Genomic DNA, 19,390 nt, shown 5'->3' on the forward strand with positions numbered 1-19,390 from the left:
ACTCAAATAGTTGACAGGAGGCTGCTGGCGCGCTATGGGTATAGAGCTACAACCCAAAGAGCGGTTAACCCCAATGCAAATGTACATGACATCAACTATTCGTTAAAGTGACGCAGTTATTTTGACGCCCAATCGTCGCATAATAAACCCCGTTGCATTTTAAACGCGTGTCATGTCGTCTGCACCCAGATATCCGCGAGTGCGGCGCCGCTTTTCTAGTCTACGTGCCGCGGCTCTACGACGCTTCGGTCGTGCCTGGGCGACGTCGTGAACGCGCATGTCAGGCTCGCTGCAGAGATCCTGCTGCTCGACTCTCACGATCCCAGCGAGGGGATGATGGTGTTGACAGTGGACTCGACAAGTGGCCCAGTTTACGGGTCTACCTAGATGACAGGGGCAGAACCTACCTCCCAGACTGCCGGGTCGCATCCACCCCCGAAAAAAACCCCACTTCTTATCTTCTTCTTCTCTCTGTGCGAAAGGGAGACGACGTTGCGAGGACGACATTTTTTTACTGATGGAATTCCCAGTCGGTGCGAGTAGATGGAGAAGCGGAAAGGGTGGACTCGCTATAAATAATTAAAAAAGAGAAAAAGCCATCTGCTGCTTCAAAAAAAAAAAGAGACGGAAAAATGCATCTGCATCAGGTGTTGACGGGAGCCGTGAACCCCGGAGACTGCTGCTACTCCGTGGGGAGCGTGAACGACGTTCCCTTCACGGTGAGTTTGCTATTTTTTATATGTTATATTCTCGTGAAGCTGGTTGACTTGCTAGCGTTAGCCTAGCTAGCATCGCGTTAGCCCCCCGCTAGCTAGCTCAAGCACTAGCTAGCCAAAACTGCCGCACCAGGAGAGCACCATAAAAAACGGCGAAGCATCTCCGAAGCCTTTACCCGACTCCGACCTCCTCCTGCTGCCGGGACACATGACGAGCCTCTCGCCCAAAAAAAAAAAGTGTTATGGTCGCACCTTTTGCCCCCCGAAGCTCATGTATTATTTACGAGTCGAGGACAGTTCACGTTAGCCACTCCAATGACCTTTGCTGCAAGGGAATCCCTTTTGTAATGCGTAAATTGGTGACATTTACACGATGGGTTAGTACCACAAAGAAGAATGACAGTTGGGTTTCGTAATGGGAATCGTGTGAGGTTTGCTGTTTTAACCGATGGAGAAGAGTGTTGAGACTGCGATGCGTTTTTAGTGGCTGCAGAAGTGGATTTGGCGTTAAATCCTCCTCACAGATCATTAGCCTGCTGTCATCCCAGCATCATCTGCGCCAGTCGTGACGTAGGCAGCCTTATATGGACACACGAGGAAAGGCCTGGATGACTGTCATCAGAAAATATATAGGATTCTCTTTTTCTGGATCAATAAATCATTTAAAAAACAATCTTTAAGCAATGTTACCATTAACAACGTGAAAAGATTGATTATACTCACCTGCTCATGAGTTTTTGGTTCAACATATTTAACAATTTCAAATGATGTTCCTGGTGAACCTTGAGACGTAATGAATGTACGGCATGAGTAGGAGAAGGTTTTAAAGGCATCATGACCAAGAAAAATCTCACAAAGTGCAACGATTCCAAACATAAATTCCAGATCAAGGTTATTATCACTTGATCTACATCACACTTAGGCAAAGTGCGGCCTTTTGACTGTATTGACGCGGCCCTCGTAATGTCAAAGTATGATCATGTATAAATGGTTCTAATGCATTAACAAATCTATTTTGTATTTATTATTCATTTACATTTTCACACTTATTTACTTTTTCCCTCCTTTCTTGTGTGTAATTTTTAGACTATATATATTAATCCCTCAAAACATTTTTTTTAAGTTAGTTGAAGAAATGTTTTGAAATAAACTTGTATATACAAGAATAAAATTGCAGCTTATTTAGCTTAATTAATGTCACGACCAAATGACAAATGTCCTTTTTTCAGGGATTTTCTCGTCTTTCTTTTTGCTTGACGGCCCCTGATCTACTCCGTAAGAAAAAAAAGAGAGAAAGAAAGAAAGTTAAAGAGAGTCTACTTCTTCTTTTATTTTTGATTGAATAGTTGTTTTTTCTCCGAGTACAGTATCGTATACTTGTGTTTTATTGTTTGGGCACAATATGCTTTGCTCCTCGAGTGCAAAAATTTGCTAGCATCTTTCAGTTTACATTCCTTTGAGTTTATCATATAGATTCTTACTCTTTGATGCTCTTTGTCTGAGAAATGCTCAAGCTGAAACTTCAATGGAGGCTGTGACGTAGTAGTGTGTCGTGAAAATTTATATTTTGGAGACAAAGGTTTTGAATCCGTCTAGGAGTTGATTTCTAGATGGAATAAGAAATCAGAATCAATAGCTATTTTTTCTTCAGCTGCTGAAAAAGATGAATATCAAAAATAATACGATGCAAATAATGCAACATCAAAAACAAGCCAATCTCAATTATCAAGTTCTGATCACACGAAATGACAGGGTATGCGTGAATGAGTACCCAGGCCTTGGGTTTGACACATGTACTCTAGTACTTACAGCCAGTAAGACATTCTTATATTCAGCAATGCAGATTCTGATGGATGTGAATTTGGACAACTGGAAATATTACTGCTGGTGCTACAGATGCTCTTTTATTGTTGAAGAACACTTGATATGACTTTCGTCATGGATTTAGTAAAAAATGTAGCTGTTTTTGTTTCTAAACAAATAACAAATTGATATGTTATTAACTGACCATATAATTGGGTCGCTTCCTTTTAATGCCCAACATGTAGAGCTCTCCAATCAGATACACTTTATTTATGATTATTGACATTAAATATCATATGATATTTAATTGATTTAAATATCAAAAGATTGAGCTCCTTCTGCAGAGATGATGCACAGATCAAACAGTATGTGCTTTAGCCATTTCATCTGCGCAAAGCATTGATCACTGTGCTATAAATACATCTTCCTCAGTCTGAGGTCTGGCAACCTCCCAGCATTTCTCTTTGTGCTTCAAATTGACAGGAGCGATAAGATTAGTCAATATCCCATTAAGTCCAGCAAGGCATGGACATGGACTCTAATATAACAGTAAATAACCCTGAAAAAATGATGTAGCATGCTTATCTTCCATGATGGAAACTTCCTTTTGTCCATAATGGTCAGGACTGTTTGTGTCTTTGTACACAAACCTCATGTATATACAGTATATGAGCAAACCCATCACTGTATATTTTCTTTGCATAGGAGTAAAGCGTGACGTGTGTGTGTTCTAATGTAACAGGGAAATGAAAATTGATAGAAACATGGCCACATCCACATGGTTATTTCCCGAACAGAACAATGCAATAATGGAATGTTTCTATGAGTCACATGTTCCAGTAGTATCACTTAATAATCGGTTCCATGCATTTGAATTCGTTTTTCTTTTAATTAAAATAATTTTACATGAACGTATGAGGATCACAACCTTGGGTCCACTGTACACAACATTAAACAAAACAATGTTTTGTAAACAAACTTCAGGTCTCATCGTAAATTCTGTTAATACATTTTGAAATTGTTGTTGAAAAGGGTTAACAAGCGTTCAATGTGCGAGCCTGCCTGTTTTACCACCTTACACAACGTATTCCAGACAGTAATATGCTTGATATTGTAGGAGAATTGTAGTGTTCAATACATGCAATTATTATTAAATGTAAATGTAATGTGGTCTGGAGATGTAGCTTTCTAAATGTGTTAATCTCAATGAGTGATGCCTTCATCATCTCATCTTATTTAATATTTTTCAATTGTGGTTGAATCTCTCTTCAAGGCACTTGGCCTCCTCTCTGTGACCCCGAGATCAAGGCTTTCTCAATGTGAACTTAAAGGCCTAGTACCTGAGGTCATATTTGGCATTGCTCTAAGGCCCATTTCCTTTTGGGCATTTGAAGAACTCTAGACATGTTGTCCGAAGCATTTACACTCACACCAATCCTCAGGGCCAGATTGTGACCCAAATACACTGCCTCATAGACAAGACTCGCACGTATGCACTGTTTGTGTATCCATGTCATTGTCCGAGCTACTACTAAAGTTTCTGTCATTTCACTGTTTTACTAGAGTAATAAAGAGATTTAATGAGTAAATGGAACTGGTTTGACACAGCATTTGGTCAGAATTGAAACCGTAGAACTTCAAGTCAGCTTTTAAAGATTGACGATTGTTCAAATGTTTTGTGTTGCAAAGTTAAAGCACAAAGGTATTAGTCTCATTTCCCAATGCATGCACTTCCTGTTTCTTTGTGTATATTATGTTAATGTTCACGGTGGTTGGTTATCAAAAGTGTCCTTCAACTGTCCAATGAGGTTTTTTGTTTGTGTTTTGCCGGGTGTTCTTCAGTGAACTTGGACTTTGTCTTTCCACTAGGATCAATGAATCCTTCAATTCGCAGTATAATATTGACATATACAATTATTTTGTTCATATTCTAGCAGAAGGAAATGGCAAACTATATACAGTGTTTTAAAAGTTAAAAGCATGAATATGTGGGCTCATCTGTTATCCTTACATAACTGAAACTGAAAGCGTTGGAAGGAAGCAGCTGTCAGGAGAACATGCTCTGATGATTTTATTAGTCGGGCCAATTCAAATGTAGAAGCAGAAGTAAAGTTTATCTGTCTGAATCAGATTTTACTAGTCTTTTTTTTATGATACCAGATCTTTTTTTTTCCCCTCTACTCATCGTTTAAATTATTGTTTGAAACATGCTGGTAATAATTCACATTTTAAAATAATGAATAAGAGTCAAACTAGAGAGTATGATGCATACTTAAAAAAAATTAAAAAAAATTCTCTTGTCATATGTCGTATTATTTTGTCGGCATTTATGCTCAAGAGAGTTAAACATTTTGGAGTTGTAAGATCATCTCAAGGTTTAATTTTAAAACATTTGTTATGCACTAAACAAATAATTAAGTTAATTATTTCGTGACAATCAATAAGTCCAGCAAGAGACAGAATAAGGACACGAAACAATGTATATAAAAGTTGCTTTACACCGTTTAATTACTGAGACATAAAGTCACTTCATCACCAGTTCATAATGTTTTGTCAATGTTTCACAGAAGAGAATGTTTGTTTAAAGCCAGCGTTTTCCTACCTCACGTGATAAGCCAGGAAGGAAACCACATTTCTCCTGTGTTGTCGTGATCATGAAGTCAGCATATTTAGAAGCCACAGATTCAGCAGATCCTCATTCTGTCTGTTGCTGCACTAATCCATCGTCTGGAAATAATGAACTTCCCCATTTTGTTTATCAGCTTTCAGATTAAATCACAACAAAGGAAAAAAAATGTTATACTGATCAATATATTATTGTTGTATTTAATAATAATTCATTTTCCAATAACTACATATTTAAATCAGCAAGATGGAGATTCAATTTGTGTCGATTTGTTTTGGAAGTATGTCTTTAGTAGAGGCGTGTATTTGCAAGAATATGGCAATAGGATATCACGATACAGGAACAAAGATACAATATATATAATAATGTAGTAACAAGGATATATGTGTAGTATTGTCAAGTACTTGACTCTGGCTAAAGAATTTACAGACCACAAGACTCTTGATGAATTCATATCTGCTTTCATTTGTTTTGAAACCAAAATATGTCCAAACATTAAGATTTAAAAAGCTCCTGGATTCTACTGTATCCTCTCGTCCTCTGTCATCACCGTATCTTGCTGGCTCATTGTTCCTTCCGGCTGCATAGGACATACTGACTGCCATCTAGTGACCAATAGATTAATTGGAACACAAAAAATTAACAAACGCAGTAAATATCTACATGTTGATTTTAAATTAAAAAAATCCAATTCTTTAATTTTTCACACTTTTTGGAATTGTTCATCTTAAAAGAACAATAATAAAAAATAAAATGTGATTTCAAAACATTAAAAATAATGTTTAAGTACAGTACTGTGCTGTTGAATATTAATGCAGTAGTTTTCAGGTTTGCATTTGTCTAAACTATTAAATATTGTTTTTAAATTGAACTTAATATACTTTGTAATACCATGGTATGATATTTTAACGAACAATTGAGCTTAATTTCATTGTCGTTAAGCTGCTTCTTTTAAATGTGTCTGTCTGTCAATATTTGACATGAGCTCTACTTCCATTTTACAACAAATGAAAACTTCCACAGTCTATTTCCGTCCCTGCAGCTCCCTCTGTCATGGTGTGCACATGTGAATCATGACGGTGACAGATATACGCACACACAAAGACGGAACAAAACCTGACGAGAGGTTAGTCTTTTATAGGCACTGCATTGTGTGGCCTGACTCGAGCCTCCTCGCTTCCAAATGACTTGTTCAACAAAGAAAATGGATTTCACTCTGGAGTGATCACTTGTGTCGCGTGTGCGTTTGGGCGTAAATGAGACTAGGCGTAGACGGTGCGTGACGGTGACCGCGTTCTGATTCCAGCTGTACTGTGCAGCAGCAAATGCTGCAGTGGTGTATAATACTGAAGTCTTCAATTTCCACATCACATATAGAGCACGGGGAAATAAAAAAAAATTGTGTCACAGTTTTGTGTTCAGCCTCAGCCCGCGTTGTCACTTTAAACGCTAGATGTGGCATTGGTGTTCACCTGTGTGGCCTCATGGTTCCCGGGTTCTCCTCCTGTTCTCCTGAATAATGAATCGCACACGCTGCTGTTGGGAGTCAGATATTTGTTGGAGGCCAAGTTTCCTGTCTCTTTTCTAACCATAAACTCGGTTATTATATTAGTTTATCATCAAAAATTGACTATTTCCAGCCTTTGGAATAAGTTTTCATATTGGTGTTTGTTTGCTTTAGCAAAAGAGAGATTCAAGTACTTAAATAGAATTTGATAACCATAAACACACCAATATAGGGATTAATTCAACACAAACAAATGATAAAATGTTTTATTATGAAACAGTCAGTCACAATCAGTGTTCTACACCCACTCTCCTAGCATGCTTCACACTAGATGTGTCTAATATTCTCTTTGGTTAACAATGGCTCTCTCTTCTTTGGCCATGTAGAGAGACTCTTAAAGGTTTGACTCTCCTGTGCTGATGATGAGGATTAATGACTGTATGACAACACAGTCATTAATCCTCATCATCATTTCTGAGCTTAGTTTGTGGTGAAAAATAATGTGAGGTTTTCATGGGATAAGCAGTTCAGAGACGATTATATATGGATAGAGATTGAGATGATATGGACCAGAACATCACGGTTCAAGAACTCTTTCTACCCGTCTGCTGTCCAGATCATGAATATTGTTTAATTCTAATAATTAATTTTATATTTACATGCCTTTTTATATTATGTCTCTTACTTTATTTTATTTTATTGTGTTCTTATTATTTCATTTTAATATTCTGTAATGCCACCACCACAATTTCCTGTGTTGTGTCTACTGGCAATAAAGGTTTTTCTGACGCTGAAGAAATACACTAGCATTATCAGATTCTCCATTTAATATCTCAGTATTATGTAAGGTTTTCTTGTCTTGGCTGAAAGAGTGACCTCCCACAGTGTTAAGCCGACACCACCATCATCGTTCTTCACAGAAAGCGTGGTGTTCTCCGAGTGTTGTTTCTTACTTTGATAATTAACGTCTTTCTATTTACCACTCGACATCAAGAAATGTTCAAGAATATAACCGTTAATAGACATTTAAATGGAATTTCCTGTGTCATCTTTACTGCTGAATCTGATTAGATCTGTGCCCACTTTTGTTGTTTTTTTCTATAGGCCTACGGCTCAGGCTGCGATGTAGTCATCTTGGCCAGTGACTTTGAGTGTGTGCAGATTATCCCTGGAGCTCAGAATGGGAACATACAGGTGGGCTGTGTGGAGTGCTCCCACCAGCTTGGCAGGGTAAGTGTCGACTACACACTAAGGCATATTCCTGTGTGCTGCTCATGGTACTGGTTATAATATCAATTCCATTAAAGCCACAAGAGCTGCAGTCATGCAGTGTGTACACTTGTTATGCCCCGTCTGTGTTTGTCGTGCCCGTTCTCCGGTGTAAATGACTGCACTAACACTGATGGAGTGAGTAATATCGGGATGACGAACACAGCCTTTTTATTTTTAGATCGCTGCCTCCTATGGAAACACAGTCTGCATCTTTGAACCTCTCTCCACCAACCCAAACAAACGTCACAAAGTGAGAGTCTGCAAGAATCTCTTAAACACATTTATTTCAATGTATTTACATATATTTGCGTGTGTTTATGTTGCAAATATGTTTCCCTATTTTGCCACTTGCAGCAGCTAAACTATCAGTGGCAGAAAACAGGACAGTTCTTCCTTGATGCCATCACCTATAACCTGGCATGGGATCCACAAGGTAGGAATTTGACGGCCCCTGTGTAAGCACAACTTCCAAACTGTGCTCTGTGGTAGTCACTAGGTGGCTGAATTGCTTCTGTGTCCTCAGGGAACCGTATTCTAGCAGCAACTGAGAAGCTACAGTTGTGGGCTCCGCCATTGGCCGATGCTTTAATAGAGGAGGAGGATGGGCAGATGACAGATGACAAGCCTCATCCGGTCCTGAATGACTGGAACTGCGTTTGGCAGTGCAAGTATGTGTAGTAACACATTTAATGTTCAACTTTGATTTTATTAGCTACACATTCATTCTTCCCACATTTGAGAAATTAAAGCAGCAGTTCACAGAAAAGTATACATTAACAAGATATTTGTTACATAATTAAAAAAAACAATAATAAAATCATGATAAATAATATTGGCAATTGAATAATAATAAAATAAAATTCAATGTATAAAAACAAAAGTCAATATTATAATGATGAATAGATCAACGTCTACTTCAATTGCTGAATTTAACTAAGAATCCTGCCAATAATGTTGCTATATATGTTGATAATTACAACGTCCAAATCCAGATCAGACCCACCAACACTCGACGGACAACAACTATAACACCAATAGAACTGGAATAGAACGGAGCCCCATTTTGCTCTGATACCACAAATAATTAGCGGTTTTAATGAGTAGAGCAACAACTCTATTATTGAGAGAGCACAAGAAATTAGTTAACATAGTTATTAAAGATTTGTGTCGGAAGAAAACATTCTAAACGACATTTTAACAAAAGACGTTACCAACATATTTTGGGTCTTGTTAATTATGGATGTGCTTCCATGCGTCTCCGTCTGTGTCTTCCCCTCAGGACTGCTGCATCAGTTCACGTTGCCAAGTGGTCACCTGATGGGGAATACTTTGCCACAATTGGGAAAGTATGTAGGTCATGTAACCATAATCTTGAATTCAAATGCTGTTAAATAATCCTAAAAATCATGTTGTTTTGTCGTTGTGCACAGGATGACTGTTTACTTAAGGTGTGGTATCCTACCACGGGCTGGAGGTCTGCAGTTGTGGTTCACGACCCCTCTGACAAAAAGCATATTCCAGTTCATTTTTCCTTCGTTTACTTGGCACATCCTCGGTCAGTCTCTGGCATGTCCTGGAGGAAGACCAGCAAGTTCATGCCCAAGTAAGAGCAAGCATGTTGAAAAGTATACGTTTGTTTTTGTCATTATTTAAAAGATCGAAACCTTTATGAACAAGAATATGCCGTTTTACTCTCCATTATATGAATTAGAAATGTGTATACGATTAGTTATTTTGAACTTGTTTCTCTATTTAATAATAAAGTCATCTTTCTTATACATCCACAGGGGTTCTGTCTGCAATGTGCTGCTTACGTCTTGCGAAGATGGCGTATGCAGGTTGTGGTCTGAGACTCTTCTACCTGAAGACAGCTTACTGGGCGGACAGATATCGGAGAACAGTCATTCTGTCAGTTCTAGTTTACCAGGCTTGGCAGGAAACAAGGACAAGATTCAACATGCTTTGGAGGTACAACATCTACCATGATGTCACGCAAAGATGATAATAATAGTATTTTCTAAGATAAGCAAAGCCCTTGTTTTCCTTTTGCTCTTCAACAGTCCATCCATCATCTGAAGCATCTTCGCAGAGGTCGTCGACGATCCTCTGCTCTCGTGGCACACAGTGATATCCTCCCCTCTCAGCTCGGCACCCAGGACACACACACCCACCGTCACATCGCTCATCACGCTAATGCCCTGTGTCACTTTCACATATCAGCTAGTATTAATCCAAACACAGGTAATTGAATTGAATGTCACATGATTTTAAGCTCTTATTAAACATCCTCTCCTCTCATCCATTAGACATCCCATCAGTGCTGGCTGATTCAGCTTTGTTCAACCCTGATGACGGCACTGGTGGAGGAGGCTTCGTTGTGCATTGGCTTAACAATAAGGACCTCAGCTTCACTTCCTCAATGGACCTATTTATGTTACAACTCCGTAAGTTTACTGAACAGCAGCTTTACCAAACCACTGAAGACCCGCTGGACCCTGAAGGATCCCCAATGAAGTTTGACTTCGGTATGAACTGCAAATAATTAAAATTACATTTATCAGTTTTAAAGCACCTTCTTTCATGTCTTTATCAGACCTGGACGAGATGTCAGACAAGGCCTCCTCAGAGGTCGGTGAAGATGGAGAGCCAGGAGAACAAGGGAGCACCAAGGCCTCCTCACCGGGGTCAAGCTCCAGCATGCCTCTGCCCTCAATGCTGCTGGAGAGGAAGATGGAGACCCTGATCACAGAGTGGAACAAGAGTCCCGACATGCTGTTTACTATCCATCCTGCAGATGGCTCTTTCCTTGTGTGGCACGTGAAGTACTTGGATGAATTCAACCAAGGAATCTTCAGACAAGTCCAGGTGAGTGTTTACTCTTTAACAATTGCATCATCATAATGAAGTCAAACCAGGGATGAGCAGAACTGAAATGCCTTTGATGAACTTTGGACATTTCCTCATCAATCAGAGCCTGTTGTAAAAAAGATAGTTTAGATTAACATCACAATTGAAAAAGTTCACCCGGTTAATAGTATTAACAGAAAAGTCAAGTGATTATTATTTTATTTTTTTAGAACAGACACTATTTTAACTAATAATGCTTATGGATTTTTATAAACTACTATTAAAGTAGTTTTTTTCAAGACGGTAAAATATATGTAAGGGTAGAAATAACGCATGGCAATCTGACAATTAAAATTCTGGGATGTCTTATCTAACTTATAAAGCATTAAAGTTTCTTGTCTCTGTAGGCATCTGAAAAAAGGAAGCGTTTTGGTTTAACTGTTATAAATTGCATCATGACATTTCTCAACAGGCTTCCATTACGGATATTTCCCTGAAGCAGGCTGATAATAAAATTTCCAGAAAAACTTGTTTTATGCTGTTTTAAAAATTGGAATACTTCACAAAACACAAAATAACTCAGTGTTTCATCTTTTAATTTAATTCAGCTTTATTTTACTTTACCTCACAAAATATGTTTTCGTTATTCAGCCTCATAACTTTTTAGATGTATTTTATGAGCAAATGTGTTCAATTAAGTGGATTTGTGGATCAAATGATGATCTATTTTCTCGCAGGTGTCCTTCTCCTCTCGTATTCCAGTGGCGTTTCCCACAGGAGATGCTAACTCACTGAGTAAAAATATCCTGATGTACGCCTGCACTTTAACCGAGGTGGAGACTTCAGTGGCAGCAGACAAGGAGAGGTCAGTTCAACGAGTCTCCCGCTCTGCCTCAACCTCAGCTGGTCTGGGTTCACAAACCCTGGCCACCTCTTCTATCCTCCATTCTGGCATTAGTCCTGATGTCATGATGATTTCCAAGCATGTCGATGGGTCCCTTAACCAGGTAATTTTCTTTGTGAAAATCCCACCATTTATCATAATGTAGACATTAAAACGTCCTTTCTCTACTTTTCCAGTGGGCAGTGACATTTGCTGAGCGTTCTGCATTCTCCAATGTTCTGACCGTGTCACACAAGTTCCGCTACTGTGGCCACCGCTTCCATCTGAATGATCAATCTTGCCACACGGTCCTGCCACTTCTGCTCACTTCATCACATCATAATTCCTTACTCACACCCCCGTCAGCGCCCGGCAGCCTTGAAGGAGAGCAACCTCAGACTTTCCCACTTCCAAAGGGACTTCCCAGGTACGACGTCCTAACAATGGACAAATACATTTCCACAGTGGCCTCATTATATTCTGTGACTGTTATGAGAGGCCGTCATGTCGGAAGAAAAGAGGGCCAAAACCATAAAAACAAAGAAATAAAATGAGAAATCCTAATCTGATTGTGAATAATCATATATTTTTAACTGTATTTTTAGATTCTAAAAAGAAAATGAAATGCTTTAGTTTTTCTTTTTTTTCTTCCTATATTGAATGCTTAAAAAGTGGTAATATGACATCAAATAAGTTGTTTAGTAATTTATTTAAATTCCATTTAAAGATGTTATATAAAAACACTTGACCCAGAAAGAAAATTACAGGAAAAAAAGGTAAAAACAAATATCTTTAACAAGTTAAATGTATCCATCAGAAGCATTTCTACATGATCAGTTTTAAAGTATTATTTTGGCCTCATGTTGAATATATATACAGAGTCAATCAATTTGAACTCATTTTCAAATTGGAAAATATTGACTGAGCTCCATTTTATTTTCAGGAAACAACTTCGTAACGCAGCTACAAGGACCTTTCATGACCCAAACGCCATCTACAGCGAGCTGATCTTGTGGAGAGTTGACCATATTGGACCACTGTCCTGCACTGGAGGCGTGTCTGAGCTGGCCCGAATCAATTCTCTGCACACTTCTGCCTTCAGCAATGTTGCTTGGCTACCTTCACTTGTACCCAGCTCTGTACTCGGTGAGTACAGTTGCTACTGCTGTCCTTGAGAGCTTTGCACTGCCTACTTTAAAAGCCTGAGAAGGATCAAGTCTTGTGTTGCTGGACGACTCGTGTTACCTTCATTGTAAAGTAATGCTTGTCTAGCTTCTTAAGTTGACGGCTTCCTTACTAAGTTTCTTAGAAAATGGAGACATAGTTGGCACATTATTGTATATATCAAACTCATTTGTCACTTGTGTGACTTGTTTCCTGATTATATTTAAATTAAATCTCATTCTTCTTTAGGAACTTACTGCAACAGTGCCAGTGCCTGTTTTGTGGCATCAGATGGTAAAAACCTTCGTCTGTATCAAGCTGTGGTGGATGCCCGAAAACTACTCGATGAGCTGTCGGATCCAGAAACATCTGTGAGTGTTTTTCACGTAGACAAAATAAATCTCTACAAAACATTGTGGACCCATTTCCCTTTGCTGCTATAAAACCTGATCATTGTGAAAAATGACTGTGTAATAATTCACATTTTCTTTCCTGAACGCTCTTTAGAAACTGGTGGGCGAAGTGTTCAACATTGTGAGCCAACAGTCCACTGCCAGACCTGGTTGCATCATTGAGTTGGACAGTATAACAAATCAGGTTTGAACCTCTTCGTATTTCATACGTGCTTTAGAGCACAGGAGTCAAAATCATGGCCTGGGGACATATCATATGCTGGTGTTTAATATAGGATAAGGAACATAGCTTATTGGTTTCAACAATTATGTTGAAGGAAATTAATTTGCTTGGTGAGTGTTTGACAGAGACAAAGACTCTTATATATTGATCCTTTAAGAATAAAAAATAATGTCATTATTATACCTATACTTGATAAATAAACATTTTATTCGCCTGGCAACTTTAGACGGCCAAAGGATTTTGACCCCTTCTGTGATTGAGTTTGATTCACCTGCTGCAGACGGATATTAGTTCCATTTCTATTAATCATTTAAAGCTGCAAGTATATTAATTGAACAAAAATGTTGTCTAGTGTGGCACCAACACACAACTGCTGCACGTCTTCCAAGAGGACTTCATTCTCGGTTACAAGCCTCAAAAAGATCCAGAGACAATCATTCCTACATTTCCAGCAAGTGAAGGTACTATTTATTTCTTTATGAAATACCTGCATCATTTGGTTACGTAGTTTGATGTGATGTACAATAAGTATTTCTCTTCCCCACACCCAGACTACCAGCCTGCACCATTTTCAGAGAAATTCTTCTTGGTGGTGATCGAAAAGGATCTAAACAGAAACTCTGTCCTCCAAATGTGGCATTTGCATCTCAAGTCTGTGCAAGCTTGTGTTGGTATGTTTATTTATTTCTTAATTTATTTATAATATCCTGCAAAACCTGTTCTTTTAATCTCAATATTAATGAAATCTCTCCTTCCATAGACGATCTGACCCCGAACTATAGCTCTCAGGGGGGGCTCTTGGTTCCAAATCAAGCTGTCAATCCTGAATCATCTCCAGAGACTTCTCCTATCAGACCACTGCCACGTTCTGCCTCCACAGCCAACCTGCAGTCGGCCAGCAAACTCATCCTCAACTCAAAGCTGGTGTACAGCAAACGGCTTGACCTTCCCCACGGAGTGGAAGTTACCAGAGCAACCCCATCTGCTGGTGAGAAGTTGATCTCATTTATTTCCTTCACCATCTCAGTGCAATGGGAGCTACTTTAAAACTTCGCTATAAGGCTGTCAAATCTAATCTCTTTCTTGTTACAGGTCATCTGAGTTCCTCCTCGATCTATCCAGTGTGCCTGGCTCCATACCTGATAGTCACCACTTGTTCAGACTCTCGTGTGCGCTTCTGGCACTGTGCCGTGGACAGTGATGATAAATGCGAAGAAGACGACCAAGACAACCGAACATACCGCTGGGAGCCTTGGGCTCTAATGAACGAAGAGGAAGACAACAACAGTGCCGTGTGTGTGTCCGGACGTCCAGTTGCTGTGTCATGCTCATACATAGGCAGGCTAGCTGTCGCCTTCAAACAACCACGACAAGCACAGGTAATATTTAGCAAATCATTTTGTTTTGATAATCAAATGTTAGAAGTTAAAAAAAATATGATAAGCTGTAACAATAGAAATGATGTAATGATAAGTTGAATGATTTAAAATAACTCTTTGTTAAAAAACTTTGTTTACTGAATGTTATTATCAATGAATATTTTTGCAAGTCTCACATTCAACAAAAGAAGGGGAAGAAGAATATGGTGATTATTATGAATTAAACTCTGACATCGATGCAGATTAAACGATTAATGAGACAAGGTTTGAATTTAAAATCGTGTTTACCATAGTTATTTTACAGTATTTTTCTCTCGAATCAAAAGCTATATAGATTATTAAAATATAAATTAATTCATATACTATATGTATACATATCTCAAGGGTTGATATTTATCTTGACAAAACTATAAACTTTAAAAGGGATACAAAAAGCTAGAAAATTGCTAAAAGGTTTGTATAGTCCTTTAATACAAATTCTGATTATTTTTCAGATTTGTGGAAATGACTTCTCCATGCATGTATCCATATACGAGTGTGAGTCGACTGGCGGCTCAGAGTGGGTTCTGGAACAAACGCTTCACCTGGATGACTTCACTAGACCCTCATCAACCCTGGACCCCAGAGTTAGCGTGGACTCCAACCTATTTGTTTATAGCAGGTGAGGCCTTTTCCATCCATGACCAGGTTTCTTCTGGCTTTAGTTATTATTTATTGTTCTCTCTGATTACAGATCTGACCTGTTCATGAGCAGAGATCACAGCTCCCCCAACATTAAACATTACGTCCATCTTGACTGGCTGTCCAAAGAGGATGGGTCTCACATTTTAACAGTGGGAGTGGGATCCAACATTCTCATGTACGGGCGTATTTCTGGGATGGTTAATGAGCAGACGAGCAGCAAGGAGGGGATGGCAGTCATAACCCTGCCCCTAGGAGGCAGCATTAAGCAAGGAATCCGCTCCCGCTGGATCCTTCTGCGCTCAGTGGACCTACTTTCATCTGTGGATGGTACCCCGTCTTTACCAGTCTCTTTATCCTGGGTCAGGGATGGAATTTTAGTTATTGGCATGGATTGTGAGATGCACGTTTATGCCCAGTGGCATCAAGACAAGAAACTTGGTGAAGGAGAGGATGGTAACGCGTCGACGACTGATATCGCAGGAGGACAGAACACGGTCTTTGAGGGGAGAGCTCGGTCTAAGAGTGTGTTTGAGGGCAGTGCTGCTGCAGAGGAGGCTCTGCGTGCCCCTGCAGGACTTCAGGAGGGAGGCCTTTTTGAGGCAGCTCATTCACTATCTCCAACTTTACCTCAGTATCATCCGACACAGCTGCTAGAATTAATGGACTTGGGCAAAGTTCGTCGTGCCAAGGTATGTATTTTTATTGTTGTATACTTAAGTACTATAAGTTCACTATCTGAAAGCGCTGTTTGACTGACGTGACTTTACCCAGGCCATCCTCGCACATCTAGTCAAGTGTATTGCTGGAGAAGTTGCTGTAGTACGAGACGTTGAGGCGGGCGAGGGCGGATCCAGGAGACATCTGTCCCGAACCATCAGTGTGACAGGCAGCACAGCCAAAGACACTATTGTAGCTGGTCGCGATGGAGGAAGAGACTACACAGAGATCAATGCAATACCTCCATTGCCTCTGTACGCGCTCATGTTGGCTGACTTGGACACGTCCTACAAGGGAACTGAAGAAACTGTTAAGGGTCCCAAAACTTCAAACGGGGATGGAGGTCACAAGACATCGGAAGACCAATACGCTGACTTATTTCAGGTGAGAGTTTTGGCCCTCCTCATATTATATTCCAAAGCTATTTGCATGATAGTGAGTCTGTCCATGTATGAATGACATCAGTGATCATCTTTGTTTGTGTAAACAGGTGGCAGCGGTCACCACTGATGACTTTGTCAACTTTGCCACTGACAAGCCAGAGAAGAAGTCCAGGGTCATCAATCTCTCTCAGTATGGTCCCACATACTTTGGCCCGGAGCACGCTCAGGTATTGATATGAAAATGGCAATGAGTTGAGGTTAGGTGAAAACACACTGCTTGGACTATTCTACTGGGTGATGAATCACCAAGTATATTTTTTGTTCCAAGGTTGTTTTTTTTTATAATCGAGGCAAACAATGAAAAATAAAGCAAAAAAGAAACAAAGAACCAAATACAATCAGAACATATGAATGCACAAATGATTTATAGTGATGTTGAGATATCATTGCCAGTTTATCCAAAACTAATTATATTGGCTGCCATATCTTATGGAAGGTCGTTTCTCTTGTGGCATATTGGATTTTCTCTCAAGGTGAATGTCTGATTCGATTCTTTAACCACTGTGTAAAGGATGGATAGTGTGTAGCTTTCCATTTAAAAATGACAAGTTGGCTTGCCAGTCATAAGGCGAATGTTAAAATCTTTTTTTAATAATTGTTAAGATTTAGGTCTTTAGAGCGACAAATTAATGAGTAAGAAAGTTGACCACATGCATTTTGAGGATATCTTATTGTTACAAGAAAAAACATGTTTTATTCTTGTCACACATTTATAATATGCACTTCATGTACATTTTAAAATGAATGTTTTCTTCTATTATAATTATTTTCAACCCTGATGGTTTCCTTTGAACCCTTGCTCATGTTTACAGGTGTTGTCCAGTCATCTCATGCACTCCAGCCTCCCCGGACTGACCCGACTGGAACAGATGTTCTTAGTTGCCCTCGCTGACACGGTCGCAACCACAAGTGCTGAGGTCGCCAGCTCTTCTGACAAACAGTACACAGGTAAATCTCAGTAATATTGCTGTTTTAATTAAGTCTTCTCGGATTGTCTTTCAGGATTATAAGGAATTATAAAATATTTGAAGGTTTGATTTGCATTTTGACTAAATTTGGATGAGACTGCTGGTAAAATCAACACAAACGTATTCTTCCAAGTCTGACACATGATGATGTGTTTGCAGGTGGTGAGGCTCTCGATGAGTGCGGACTGAGGTACCTGCTCGCGATGCGTCTTCATACCTGTCTGCTCACCTCCCTGCCACCTCTCTACCGTATGCAGCTCCTCCATCAGGGTAAGTAACTCTCTCTGCATCACACCAGCCAATTTCCCCAAAATAATTATAATCTAAGATAGTCGGAACGTTAGAACAATTCTTTCCTTCCTTTCTTACAGTTTATTGAAATAATATACATTATACGTTACATCTTTGTTGTGTCAACTCTTCCAGGTCTTTCAACGTGTCACTTTGCATGGGCTTTCCACTCTGAGGCTGAAGAAGAGTTACTGAACATGATTCCAGCGATGCAGAGAGGTGATCCACAGTGGTCTGAGCTCAGAGCAGTCGGTGTGGGCTGGTGGATACGAAACATCAACACCTTGAGGAAGATGGTTGAAAAGGTATCTTTGACGGTTTATAGTACAATAATAAAGCTGTAATAACACCTATTCTATGTCATGTAAAAAACAATATAAATATTGTTTTATCCATTCTTGAGACATGTGCCAGAATTGTAGTAAATTAAGAAATCATATCACACTTCATAGCTTCTTAAAAAAGGTAAATTGTTATCTAAATCACTCACCAAATTTTCTGGTCCACAGGTGGGCAAATCAGCGTTTCAAAAAAACAACGACCCGTTAGATGCTGCTCTTTTCTACTTGGCCATGAAGAAGAAAGCTGTTCTGTGGGGTCTGTTCAGGTGAAACACTTTTTTAATTATAAAATGTCTTGAAGGACGCTCAAAAAATTGCTTCTTTTCGCAGGTCTCAGCACGACGAGAAGATGACCACTTTCTTTAAACACAACTTCAGTGAGGACCGATGGCGGAAGGCTGCACTAAAAAATGCCTTTTCGCTCCTTGGGAAACAACGATTTGAACAGTCGGCAGCATTCTTCCTGCTGGCCGGATCACTCAAGGACGCAATCGAGGTTTGGGCAACAACTTTTTAGACTTGCAGGATATTAGTTAATTTAATCAATCATCATATCGGAGTATTGATCCATACAAGACATATGAAACACAGGGACCACATGCGGCCCTATGAATGTATTTATGCGGCCCTCAGATCTGAATGAAACATGTATAAAATGTTTATCTTTCATCTTGTATTTATTCATTTATTAACTATTAATATTAAGTTACTTTTTATTTTGTCCTTTTTGTGAATATTTCTTCATTATTACAGATTTAGTTCCGTTATATCTTTTTTTTTTTCTTCAATTGTTTAGAAATAATTTATTGGCATATTTAATATTATTGTTCTTTTGTCCTTTTTTTTTTTTTTTTTTTCTTTTTTTTTACATACAACTTTGATTCTGCTCATCTCCCCTCAACAGACCCTGATATGCACTGATTAATGACATGATATTTTTACCTCGCAATACAATACAATGCACATACTTTGTTGATACATGTGCTTTAGAATGATGATGACATACAGTATTTGATAGTAGTTTTTGTGTATAAAAATGACATTACATTTTAACAAATATCTGTGCCTCTTATTAATTTCCGTTTTATCTGTTTAATGTGGGTTGGTTTTATA

General features: G+C 39.0%; 1 protein-coding gene across 3 annotated transcripts in view; it reads left to right on the forward strand.

The window, feature by feature from the left end:
• Positions 1–316: 316 nt before the first annotated feature.
• dmxl2 (Dmx-like 2) overlaps positions 317–19,390 on the forward strand; it is a 34,486-nt gene continuing 15,412 nt past the window's right edge. For 2 of the 3 annotated variants that reach the window (XM_087793825.1, XM_087793826.1), the window contains exons 1-29: positions 317–719; positions 7,757–7,882; positions 8,103–8,174; positions 8,279–8,357; positions 8,448–8,592; positions 9,204–9,270; positions 9,355–9,527; positions 9,712–9,892; positions 9,985–10,165; positions 10,231–10,449; positions 10,518–10,789; positions 11,509–11,778; positions 11,852–12,081; positions 12,598–12,800; positions 13,068–13,189; positions 13,326–13,415; positions 13,807–13,915; positions 14,006–14,125; positions 14,215–14,442; positions 14,547–14,833; positions 15,328–15,494; positions 15,567–16,206; positions 16,289–16,618; positions 16,725–16,844; positions 17,490–17,625; positions 17,805–17,915; positions 18,072–18,241; positions 18,446–18,543; positions 18,608–18,773. In XM_087793825.1, coding sequence (XP_087649951.1) covers positions 633–719; positions 7,757–7,882; positions 8,103–8,174; positions 8,279–8,357; positions 8,448–8,592; positions 9,204–9,270; positions 9,355–9,527; positions 9,712–9,892; positions 9,985–10,165; positions 10,231–10,449; positions 10,518–10,789; positions 11,509–11,778; positions 11,852–12,081; positions 12,598–12,800; positions 13,068–13,189; positions 13,326–13,415; positions 13,807–13,915; positions 14,006–14,125; positions 14,215–14,442; positions 14,547–14,833; positions 15,328–15,494; positions 15,567–16,206; positions 16,289–16,618; positions 16,725–16,844; positions 17,490–17,625; positions 17,805–17,915; positions 18,072–18,241; positions 18,446–18,543; positions 18,608–18,773 — 5,199 coding nt within the window. In that variant the 5' untranslated portion in view covers positions 317–632. The remainder of the gene's footprint in view (positions 720–7,756; positions 7,883–8,102; positions 8,175–8,278; positions 8,358–8,447; positions 8,593–9,203; positions 9,271–9,354; positions 9,528–9,711; positions 9,893–9,984; positions 10,166–10,230; positions 10,450–10,517; positions 10,790–11,508; positions 11,779–11,851; positions 12,082–12,597; positions 12,801–13,067; positions 13,190–13,325; positions 13,416–13,806; positions 13,916–14,005; positions 14,126–14,214; positions 14,443–14,546; positions 14,834–15,327; positions 15,495–15,566; positions 16,207–16,288; positions 16,619–16,724; positions 16,845–17,489; positions 17,626–17,804; positions 17,916–18,071; positions 18,242–18,445; positions 18,544–18,607; positions 18,774–19,390) is intronic. The other variant, XM_087793827.1, reaches the window with a different exon arrangement.

The sequence above is a fragment of the Callionymus lyra genome, chromosome 6 (genome assembly GCF_982586985.1).
Source record: "Callionymus lyra chromosome 6, fCalLyr1.hap1.1, whole genome shotgun sequence".
Taxonomy (NCBI): domain Eukaryota; kingdom Metazoa; phylum Chordata; class Actinopteri; order Syngnathiformes; family Callionymidae; genus Callionymus; species Callionymus lyra.